We start from the raw sequence: 12,023 nt of genomic DNA on the forward strand, positions 1-12,023 counted from the left end.
AGCACACATGGAAGAACAGGCCATGGATATGGGAAGGGCTGGACACCCAGACAAAGGTAAATGGCTAAAAGCATGGAAGGAGTTATATGACACAGTTAGATACGGTAAAAACTGAACAACTGCATGTGTGTGTGCAGGGAGGAGAGAATAAATATATTGTAAAAGGTGTTATGGATCCAGTAAAGATTACACACTTGGCAAGCTACCAACTCTTGCATTCTTATTTCCACTGTTGGGCCTGGTTTCAAAGGATAGTGAGGTCATTTAACTACTTCTACTTGAATTCAAAAGACTTTGATCTAAGCCCCAGGTAGGTCTTATTTTATGTCAATGCACCCAAGAGTGAGAGAAATGGGCTTAAGGTAGAGATGGAATGGTTTGAGGTGCAACTGCCAGTTCCAGACTTTCAGTAGCACATGAAAGAAGGCACAAGCCATACGGAAAAATGCAATGAGAAGGGCAAGATTGTAACAGGATACACCTTAGATGTGAATGAGAAAGCCATAAAAAATGAAAGCTGTTTGTGATGCACCTTCTTGACACTGAAGATACATAGTTTGCTTCTGCTCTGCTAAAAATCCCAAAGCTGTTGCAAAAGCATTTTGGCGGAGAGGCCTAAGAAGGACCGGGAAGGGAAAAAAAGATTCCACAAGTGAACATTACTCTTGTATTGACATACAGAAACAAAAAATGCAAGCTGTCCTACCTGGGAGGCTTGGAACTTCATTGAGTGACTTCTTGCAAATGTATGGAAGTGGAGTCCCACAATGGTAACTCTGCCACTGACCTGAAGTAGCATTCATCACCACACAGCTAGTCCCATCCAGCGGGGACGAACTCTGCATATCTACAGACAGGAGCAAATAAAAACAGCAAATAAAAACTGTTATCAAACAGTAAGGTAGCAACTGCTTCTTTTTTCTATTGCTTTTCAATACAAGAGTAATATATTTTGCACAGTACAGCACCTTGTACTGGAAGAACACAGCTTGCTTCGAATGAAGGCACCTGTCCTTCCATAGGACCCAGAGAGATTTTTCTGAGAGGAAGTTTCAGAATCAAGGAATCTGGACTTCTTTTCCAATGTTTAATCATAGAACCAGGAGGAATGTTCTATTTACAACACAACAAACCCTTCGCTGAGCACTTTCCCAGACTAAAAATATCTCAGGGGAGAATCCTTTTTGCAGTCCTTCATCTCCTTTGGCAGCGCCTTTCCAGCCCCACTCCAAACACGGCTCCGCACTTTTTCTCTCAATGCTACCCACAACCCTTGCCTTAACAGAAATCTGAGACAAGACCCCAAAATAAAGATGTCACAGAGGAGAACTCCTTTTGCAGTCCTCAGCTTCCCTTGTAGCCCCTTCCAATGGTATTTTTTGGCTTTCTCTTTCTTTGAGCCCCAAGGCAAACCCAAGCTGTGTCCTATGCAGAGCAGCCCAGCTGCCCCCGCACTGGGATCATTCAGCCCCACACAGAAAGGGCTCAAAGTGGGTCATAGATCTTCATCGGAGAATATAAAGAAGACAGCAGCATACTCTTTTCAGAGGTGTACAGTGAAAGGACAAGAAGTAAGGGGCACATAAGTAAGTATTTTTCACTGCAGGCTAAATCATGCCACTATAACTTGGGGTAGTCTAGTCTCTAGCTCTGCATTACAGTCCTACAGTGTCATCGCAGTTATAGAACAAGGTGCAGCTAGTAGTACAAGCAGCAGCAAAGTCCTTAACCTTTCCAAAAGAAATCTCCCATTTGAAAAATCTCACAGAAATTTCTTAGTAAAGCTTTTAAAGAAGCAGCAGAAACCACTTATTTTTCCACAGAATTCATATTGCAGCACTATTCTAGAAACTGAAGGAAAAAAAGAATGAATTCCACTTTAAAAAGGTTAAATTCAGCTTCAATGATGGAACAATATTAGCTTCAATATTCCTGATAATTATTGCTCCAGTATTCTCATATATACACATTCATGGCATATTTGCAAGAATATTACAAGTACATGCTGAAAATTGCAAACAAACAAGACTCTCACCAATTCTACTAGGAACTTGGGAGTAATCAATTAAAGTTTTTTAAAGGTTTTATGCTTCTTTCATCTTCACCTTGAAACAAATTTAAGCAACCATGAAGTTTACAAACACAAGTTAGGCTTCTAAGTAATGCCACTTCCTGCACATACATCAATAATTGTAATATCTGAGGGAAGACAATGCCATTCTGTCAGCAGGAGAAGAAATTTAGCAGCTAGGGAAACTGTAGATTCTTTACTAAAATGGACCTCAAATATAGTAATTAAGTTCTACCTTTTCAATCATTTATTAACCTAATCATGCATAAATATAGAATGAGTCCAGAAAAATTCACTGGCCAGAAGGAAAAGATGCTTCCAATCTTTCAAGAGAAAGGGAACAACAATGATTGTTCTGATTAAGTTGATGGAGAAGGGAAAAAAAGAAAGGCAAAGTACTGGTTTTCTTATTGTTAATATTGTTAATACCACCAGAAACATCATTACCTGGATGCCAGTTGAGAAAATTCAAAGGTTTGTGATCTGACCACTGCCAACCTCCAAAAACATCCAGCTGATTTAAGCCAATCCAAAAGACCTCAGCAATGCCATCATTAGCTGAAAATAAATGTATTTTTGTTAAGAAAACAATTAGTATAAAATGCTCATCCTTTATTGGTCTCCTTTAAATAAAAAAAAAGTAATCTGAAAAAGCATGCATTTGAGGACAGAAAGATTGCTACTACAATTGGACATGCAACTCCTTTTGAACTGAGGAGGAATTCACTCACACAAGTTTTCCCTCCCAATCTCTTCAGATGTTTTGTCCTTTGCTTTTATAAACCTAAAGGCACACCGATAACTTCTCCAGGCCAAGCCTGAACACCAGTGAGATTTCATGACAACAAGCTGGCAACAAGTTGTCTTTTGCCACTCTGGCCCATATTTGAGATTTTGGGGACAACCCTCATGATAAATACGAGCAATCGCTGGCCATTACAATGAAATGATACAGATAAATTTAAAAGATCTAAAGTGAGACAAATGAAAACACTAATGCTTTTTAAGCACAATCAAGTTTAAACCCAGAGTTTTAAAACAGAACCCAAAATGCTGTCCTCTCTTCATGTTAATTTGTCAAGATTGCCTGATATTCGTATATGAATAATTACACCTACCTTGTATGTAACTTAATTCAGATGCACTTTGGATGCTAAGTAAATCTCCTCCTTGCCTTTGACATGAAATATAAGCTTCCTTCCATGAAAGAGTAGACTGTGTATTAAATTGGTAGCAACTTTCAGACCTTGGATCATGTTCCCAGAAATCATGACAACCATCCTCTGTTTAAAGGAAGCAGACGTTACTTTTAACTACAACTATACTGAAACATCAAGAACTTTAAAAAAAATATATAGTAGAATACTAAAGGTATATTGGTCATCCCACAGACTGCAGAATGAGCGTGTGTCAACTGTCCTGTCAACACTGCAATAGAAAAGGTACCTGCTTTTACCCAGCTTAACAGGAACGTGCTAAACCACGGTGGAGCCGTACATACGTGAAGTGATAGAATGCTTTTAGAATCTCTGTTGAGAAACTCAACGTGCCTGGCTGTAAGCAGAATCCCCATTTTCCATCACGAGTATAATCTTCAGATGTGGCACACCATTTCCCACCCGTATGTGTTTCGTCTTCAATGCAGTCATGATGCCACATCTTGTTATACAAAAAGGGGAATTCACAGGGTTTTCCGTAGGAGTTCCCATCCTTGGTATAAACCTCTGCAAGGGGGAAAAAAGTAAAGAAGTAGATACAAGTTGTCTGAGGATGGAGGGGAAGGACAGTAAATCAAAAAAAGTTACTGCTTGTATAGACATAGTTAACTTAAAGGCATGCTAATCACACTTGTGGCTTTGAAACATGCCACCTTTTTGTCACAGAGAATATACAGCAATGCCAGAACTGAAAGAAATGATAGGAAAGTATTTCTCTGTACTTCTGAGTGGGGCATAATACAGCAGAAACTTGTTTCCCCCTTCCTGGTAAGTTAGGTATAAATATATTGTCCTATTGAAATCCAAGTGGTTTTCAGAGAGTACTACAGAACAAGGCTGTAGGAATCAACACATACAGGAGAGGGAAACTGGAGCCCACTGAGGTCTTCAGGCTGGGCACTTCAAATAATGCAAATACAAAGAAAATACTGCTCTTAATTATGATAAAGCAAGTTTTCACCAGTGCTTCCAGGAAGCATGAGATTTCAGATGAGACTGGTTCCCCTGGCAAGTGGACAGACTACCAGAACAAAGGAAATGGATGGTCCCTGACAGCCCAATAGGCTGTAAGATAACAGCATGCACTGCATTTGACTGTACAGCCAACCAGCAAAAAAAATTAAAATCCTCAAACCCTGCTCTTACTTGAACTAACAGCAAAATTCCCATCACTGTAAAGGACAGTTTCAGTTCTGACAGAGAGTGGTTGATACTTATTTCATAATTAAATAGGTTCTCACAGTTAAAGTTTCAGGCTTCAACGTCAGTATCTCTCTACAGCAAAATACCCTGTTGCTTTATTGATCAGCCTTTTCATATAACTAATCTTAAGAATTGCTTGGCATAGACACATGGCAAAAAGCCCTTCAGGAAAATGAAAAATCCTCCAAACATCTGTGCAAACTTACCACGGTAAGGATACTGACATATATCATCAGAGGAACTGTTGCTTCTCCACCGGTCTGTTGCATTTATGCTTGTAGTTACGTAAGGACTCTTGATAGTCAATTTGTACTGAGATGCACCAAGGATGGAAGCATCAGCGCATCGCCACCACAGCATCAATTCTGAGTTACAATCAACCATTTTCAGGCGAGACGGTGATTTGGTTAATATATCAAGTCCCAGGCACTGCCTGGATCCCAAATGAAAGAGGCGATTCTGGGATACCCATTTCCATAAAGCTCCACTTGTCTCCTTACAGTCATCTATCACTATCCGCGAGTTTTTAACTTGTATGCACTTGTTCTGCGTGTCATGGCGAATGGTAAAAGCATCATTGCCTGTGTAAGAACAAAAAAACATCCACATATGGGTATGATTCAGTATCACTTTCACAGAAGTTCATTTTAAAAAGTGTAATCGCATTCTGGGACAAGCTACCAGAAAAGTACAGCAGCTGCTGATTGCACATTACACTCTTTCACATAAGCCACCTTAAGCACAATGTGCTGTTCTTTAATGAGCGTTGTTTACTTCTGAGGTGGGGGGAAAGACCTCTTTCAAAGTCATTATAAAATGAGGGGAGATAACACGAGGCTGTTTTTCCAAGCCCAATCCTATCAATGAGAATTCTTCCTTTAATTTTAACACATACTGATGAGATGAACCTCTGATTAATTTGCTAGCTTACTGAGGAACAAAACTTGTCCTCATATCTATCTGCTAATGCAATAAGACACAACAGGTAACATAAATTATTAACAATCTTCACTTAGTAAGCATTTTTTTTTAAGCACGCATCATATATAATACACAACATGACAGGCTGGTATGTGAATCAGTATCTGGCACTCCTTTTGGGAGAGTTTCAGAATTAATATCCCACCAAAGATAATACAAAATTTAGGAATATAACTTTCAAATAGTTAGAGGAATCCTTGTTTTATTTGCAGTTGTGACATAGCTTGTAACTAAACAGGTAAAAAAGGTTGACAAAGCATAGCACACAATTTAAAAAAAGATACAGCTCACCCCACAGATACAAGCTGACACCTCCGCCAGTACAACACCTCTATGACAAGTGGCAGCAGGTTTAAGCTAACCAAGAAAAAAAATGCCCTAGAACTATTTCTTATGCCACAATAAAGATGGCCCCAGAGTACGAAACTTTCACTAACGAGGTTGAAACGGACCTTGGCTGTCCCAGACCCACAAGGCTATTACTCTGCTGTTAAAATAAGGAATCTGCTGAGTAGTGGTTTGTATTTAATAGTAACACACTGTCAATCACATTCCTACTGTGTTTTTTTTAATATGGCTTAATAATAGGTTTGGCTGAACAGCAAGGAAAATATTTAGTGATGTTATGCAGTGAATTTTACCACTACTTCCCAGTCTACTTGTGATTTTTCCACTGTGTAAGTACCAAATAGTATCTAAATAGCACTGAGCTGGTCAAACTGTAAGGAAGAATCTCTAAGTCAGCCACCTACCGGAGTGACTTTTTCTGAACAGCACATTTTAACTGAGCATCACTCTCACTCTCTCTATTAAGTAAGAAAGACATTTCAATAACCCAACTTGCTTTTCTAGTATCTTTTACACTGTGCTTTTCCAGCACTATATCTGCTTTTTGCTTTTTATTCTCCCCTCCAGACTTTATTCCTCTTTTCAATTTCTCGTAACGTGCTGCCTGCCTCTCCTCTGATCTGCCTCTTTCCTCATTCTTCTTCCACTCCTCCCCACACAATCCTCATTCTGACACCGCGAAGAAAGCTACATTTTAGCATTTCCCCCAAAAAACGCTGATACCATCGCACCAAACCTCTCTGTACAGTAAGTTATTTATGCTGGTGCCAAAGCGCTCCAGTTCAACACTCTTGCTGTGAAGTTATACCTGACATCTTTAGCTACAAAACCAAGCCCGTTACTGCCAAAGGACATAAAAATATCATAGAATCATAGACTTATAGAATGGTTTGGGTTGGAAGGGACCTTAGAGGTTACCTAGTTCCAACCCCTGCCGTAGGCAGGCACACCTCCCACTAGGTCTGGTTGCTCAAAGCCTCATCCAACCTGGCCTCGAATACCTCCAGGGGTGAGGCATCCACGGCTTCCCTGGGCAACCTGGGCCAGTGCCTCACCACCCTCACGGAAAAACGTTTCTTCCTAAAATCTAACCTAAATCTTCCTGCTTTCAGCTTAAAACCGTTACCCCTCATCCCACCACTGCGCTCCCTGACAGAGAGCACCTCCCCGACAGAGAGCACTTCCCCAGCTTTCCTGTAACACCCTTTCAGTCCTGGAAGCTGCTCTAAGGTCTGCCCTGAGCCTTCTCTCCTCCAGGCTCAACAACCCCAACTCTCTCCGCCTGTCCCTGTGTGGGAGGTGCTCCAGCCCCCCGAGCATCTTCGCGGCCCCCTTCTGGGCCTGTTCCATCAGATCTACGTTTTTCCTGGGTTAAGGATACAGTATTACAGGTGAGGTGGAATAAAACACGTGATGTGCAACTATTCAGCGAATAGCTGAGCTCGCCTCCCCGCAGCTCCAGCCAAGCCAGCAGCTCTCAACTGCAAGAATTTGCTCAGCATTAAACTTTCCCACCTGCTTTCAGAAAGGATAGGAGAGATCCTGCCCCCCTCTCCGAGCACAGAGCTTCGAACAGAAAGGATGGCCTGACGCGCTGCAGGGACCTGCCCGAGCCGGGTCATCTCTCCTCTCCAGAGAGGAGCCCCGGGCTCGCCCGCCTCCCACCGCCCCGCGGGCACCGGGAGCCGCCGGTTCCGCGACGCCCCGAGCGGGAGCTCTGCGTTTTGTCACCTTCTTTTCCCCCCTCCTCCCCTTTTCACTTTTCCTCATAAGTTTCCCACGTTGTTTCCGTGCAGTTGGACTTCGCTACACAGCGCGACGCAGCGCCGCGAACCGCCGGGCGCCGCCGCCCCCCCCCCACCCCGCTGCCCGCCGGGGCGGAGAGGGGCTCCCCGCACCTTCCCCCCCCGCGCAAGGTGAGCTCCCCGCTTACCGGAGAGGCGCCGGCGGGCCGCGCAGCAGGCGAGGAGCCAGGCGAGCCCGCAGGCGGCCAGGCAGAGCCTCGCCGCCCTCGCCATCCTCCGCGGGCTGCAGGAGCGGGCGCTGCCGGGGCGTCGCGGCCGCCGCCCGCTGCCCGGGACCGCGAGCGGGAGGGCGGGATTGGGCCGTCCCGGGAGCGTCACTTGTTGCCCGGAGAGGAGCGGCCCCGAGGCTGCGGCGACGGATGGGGCGGTGCCGCGGCGGCGGGGCGGGAGAGACCGCGGCGGGCAGGGAGGTGCGGGAGGGTCCCAGCCGAGAGGGGTTCGGGGCAGGAGGGGTCCGATACCGGCGGGAGGGGGTCGGGGCAGGACAGGTTCGATACAGGCGGGAGGGGCCGATACGGGCAAAAGGGGGTCGGGGCAGAAGGGGTCCGATACGGGAAGGAGGGATCCGGAACAGGAGCGATCTGGGACGGGCAGGAGGGGTCGCAGGCGGGAGGGTCCGATACGGGCAGGAGGGGTTCGGGGCAGGAGGGACCGGCCCCGACGGGAGCGGGGCTGTGGGTGAAGGGAGTGGGACACAACGAAGGGAAAGGGAAGTGTCATGTGAAACGATGAGGGGAAGGATGAGGACAACGTGGGAAAGGGGGAAAAGTGAAGATAAAGAGGATGAAGGGTCAAAAGGGAAGGAGGAGAAAAATGAAGACGGCTCCGGGAAGATGAAGAAAAAACAGAAAGGCGGACCTGGTTAATTACCACGTGATAAAGTTAAAACTAAAAGAAAGGTTTTGGAGATTCGGTTGGGAAAGAAAGGGGAAGCAGAAATGCTAAAAGTGAAGGGCAAGAAGTGAAGAAAATATAAACCCGAAATATAAAGGATGCTGTTATATATTATATATATTATATATATAAAATATATAAAAAATAAATAATAGAAGGCATTAAGTAAAATACTGACAACTGGATGAAATAATGTGCTACCCAGCATCACCCTGTGCTCCCCGCCCGCTCTGGCCGATGCCCCTCGAGGGGCAGCGGGTCCTTCCCGGGCCATGAATGCTGGGGGAGAACCGGGACCCGCAGCAGCGCTTGCCAGGGCAGCCACGGCCCTCGAAGGCTCCCATCGCTCCCCATCACAGAGCCACGAGGCGCTGCCCGGGGCTTTGGGGAGCCGCGGAGGGGCAGAAGCGGCCCGGGCAGCCGTGCCAGACTTGCTAAGAGTTTTCTGGTAGTTAGCAGCTTAAACTGCAATTGTCTGATCTGTTCCTGCCAGGGAAGAGGGAGGAGATGACATAGCTGTTGCTGAGAAAGTGATGGTGCTGCCTGCAGGAAGTCACAGACTCCAAAAATAAAAACACAAAGACACGGAGAACTGTTTGGCCTGGGTAAGGAAAAGAGAAAGAAGGGAAACGGATGGGAAGGATGTAAAATTAAATCATGTCTGTTTTTAGCTGCATGTTGGGTGATTCGGAGCAGACCTGGAAAGGTGGTGTAGCTCAAACCTGAGCTGTGCAAGAAAGTGCTTGCAAAGTCGCAAGAACAAAAATTACTGGCTAAGAAAACCTATTTTGATTAAACTTGGAGGAGCAGCCACTCGGGGAAAGAAATCCTAGATAGTCATAAATATGAGAAATGCAATGTGCAGTCTGTTTTATGCATTTCAAATGCCCATTACGCTCGGGGAACGCAGGAGTTGAGGGTGTGCCGGACTGGGAATTGAGCGGAAAGACAGTGAACAAACCCAGGCATCTGTAAGTGAGCAAATGTTCTCTCCTGCTGGAAACCACAGAGCAAGACCTGGCTGCCAAGGCAGGAGCTATTTGAAAAATCAGAAATCAGGTTCAGGCAGAGAGGGATCCATAGCTGCAGCAAAATCAAAGCTGTGCTACCAGAAACAGTTCATTTTCTGGAAGAGCAAAGCTTTAAAGTCTCCATGCAAAGAGTGGGAGGCAGAAATTCCCCACTGATGAGCCTGATACAAAAGCAAGCTATTAAAACTAAAATTAAATATGTGGTGGGTTGGTGTGTTTCTTTTTAAATAAAACATCATAACAAGAAGTATTAAATGTGAGCCCTGCATCCCCATGACCCTTTCTGAATAGGTGCTATTTTTAAAGTGATAACTGACTGTCCCAGTTTTGGTATGGAAAGTAGTAAAGAGTTTAACTTTGAAACTAACAAGAGCGCAGTGCATATTTTTACTGAACATGGGCCAGTAACTCTGAAATTAACAGCATCCTATTTACCAAACATATATCAGCAACTATGAATATTAGTAGAGAGGAGGTTCTCTTAAGGCATCTTAACATAAATTACGTGCTCTCCAACATGCACTTCCAATTTGACGTCCTTTTTTGTTTATCTTCTTATAAAATACCGTGCTAGATAACACAGGATCAGACTCTGACCCCGACTCAAAATTTAAAGAATGTCCAAGGATAGGAAAAGATCACTGTTTGCGCTGGTGCCACTTAGTTTCAGTTTTGTGTGTATGTGCGTGCCCTGCTCTTGACCTCTGTCATACATTAATGTATGAGGAGACACAAGATGTACAGCCCTGGTGAGCCCACCAAAATACACCCCTTCCCTTTGCCCCCAGCCGAGTAGCAGACAGATGATGGGAGTATATAGGCTCACACCTGCACAACTCCTTGGTTAAAGTGCTTTGTGCACAAAACAAGGAGTCAGTGTTTTGATGAAAGAAGTTTAAAAAAATAGGAAGCTATTGAAAAAAACACATGTAAACAGTAGTTTTACTGCTTTATATATCAAAAGCATTTTTTTAAAAAGCCTGAACACAAATAGTTATTTTGGGGGGTTTTATTTCTATTTTTTGTTGTTGTTGTTTTGTTTTTTGTTTTCTACTAAGATAAAATAAGTTGCAGTACAAACTTTTGTGGTCTGTGGAAATGACCTATTAAAAGCTAATATGCAAGTTGTGGTTGTTAACCCTTCAGTGGGATAGCACAGTGTTTCTGTAGCTGGCCAAATTGAGCACTCCCATGCCATGCATTCCCCCACCAAGGCAAAGGGCTGTTAGTCTACCTGGTCTACCTGGCAGCCTGTGCAGGGCAAAACCCTCCCTAGCAACACTGAGCTATGTAGGACGTGTTGATGCACAGACCGGCGCTACAAGAATTAGATGGATCTGGGCACTGGAACGGATCAGGTGGCATCCAAATGCAAGGCCAAATATTCCTTGCAGAAGGATGCTCCCAAAAGCCAATTGTATACCAAGAGCCTGACCAGAAATCTACACAACCTAACCAGAAAAGTCAGCCTCCATATCGATTACAAGTCTGACAATTTCTCACGCATCTCTTCCTAATGGAGCAAGCTTTCAAAGGGAGTATCTCAGACAATGTTTCCTCTGCTGAATTTGCTCACCTTCTGCCCTGAGCAATCTCTCCTGTGGAAGACTTGACTTCCTTTGGCTTTTTATGTTCAAATAATGCCAGATTTTTAAAAAAGGAAGACTAAAAGCATTTCTTCATGGTAGATGATTGTAAAGGGAGCAATCTCTTCACAAACAAACAAACAAAAAAAAAATCAAAGAAATAATCAAAGAAATTAGTATTATGGAAAGAGCAGAGCAGGGAAAATCAAAATCAGTGCATGTCACGTGATAACTTATGAAAATCTACAGCTTTCTGTTAACTGAAAAAGTGGTTTTGTACCAAAGCTTATCAAACTTATAACAGTGCCAAAGCCTACTTCTTAAAGGATTTATCCTAGCTTTATCAACAAGGCCTCTGCATTAATGAGAGCTATGCAGCAGCATCACTCATAGCATAATTGGTGAACGACTTCTGTATTGCAAATCACAAACATCACATCCCCGTGAATACCCACTGCTCGTGGCAAAGCAACAGTAATAGCAGAACAAACTTCAGCCATGCCCACATGGATAACCAAACACAGAATTTCAGATGCAGGAGGAACCCAGCCACAGAGCTGACAACAATGCACAGCAGCCTTTTCTCTTGCTTCCAAGCAGATTACTTTGCCTTTCCGCTCAAAAAAGCCTTTGGAGGTGCCAACATCATGACTAAGAGCATTGTATTTCTAGCAGGAGTCTTTCTTGCTCATCAACAGATACTTTCTTTGCTTTTATGCCCATATGTTATGTTTATAACAATAGTACTAACTGCAGAAGTGTCAACACCTGTCTATCCATGAATCTCCGCCCCACCTCTCTTCTGCTCACCACATGAAATAGATACTTTGCATGAGCAACCTTCCTCCCTCTTCTACAATCAACATGTCACAATCCAGTTTTTCTGG

The 12,023-nt window shown here is 44.0% G+C and overlaps 1 protein-coding gene across 1 annotated transcript in view; it reads right to left on the reverse strand.

The window, feature by feature from the left end:
* Positions 1-7,954, reverse strand: part of LY75 (lymphocyte antigen 75) — a 45,856-nt gene extending 37,902 nt beyond the window's left edge. Inside the window, exons 1-6 of the mRNA XM_054069237.1 lie at positions 7,754-7,954; positions 4,698-5,072; positions 3,622-3,795; positions 3,190-3,354; positions 2,519-2,629; positions 707-847 (exon numbers count right to left, since the gene is read on the reverse strand). Of these exons, the coding sequence (XP_053925212.1) occupies positions 707-847; positions 2,519-2,629; positions 3,190-3,354; positions 3,622-3,795; positions 4,698-5,072; positions 7,754-7,838 (1,051 nt within the window). The 5' untranslated portion in view covers positions 7,839-7,954. The remainder of the gene's footprint in view (positions 1-706; positions 848-2,518; positions 2,630-3,189; positions 3,355-3,621; positions 3,796-4,697; positions 5,073-7,753) is intronic.
* Positions 7,955-12,023: the final 4,069 nt, after the last annotated feature.

The sequence above is a fragment of the Cuculus canorus genome, chromosome 6 (genome assembly GCF_017976375.1).
Source record: "Cuculus canorus isolate bCucCan1 chromosome 6, bCucCan1.pri, whole genome shotgun sequence".
In the NCBI taxonomy this organism is placed as follows: domain Eukaryota; kingdom Metazoa; phylum Chordata; class Aves; order Cuculiformes; family Cuculidae; genus Cuculus; species Cuculus canorus.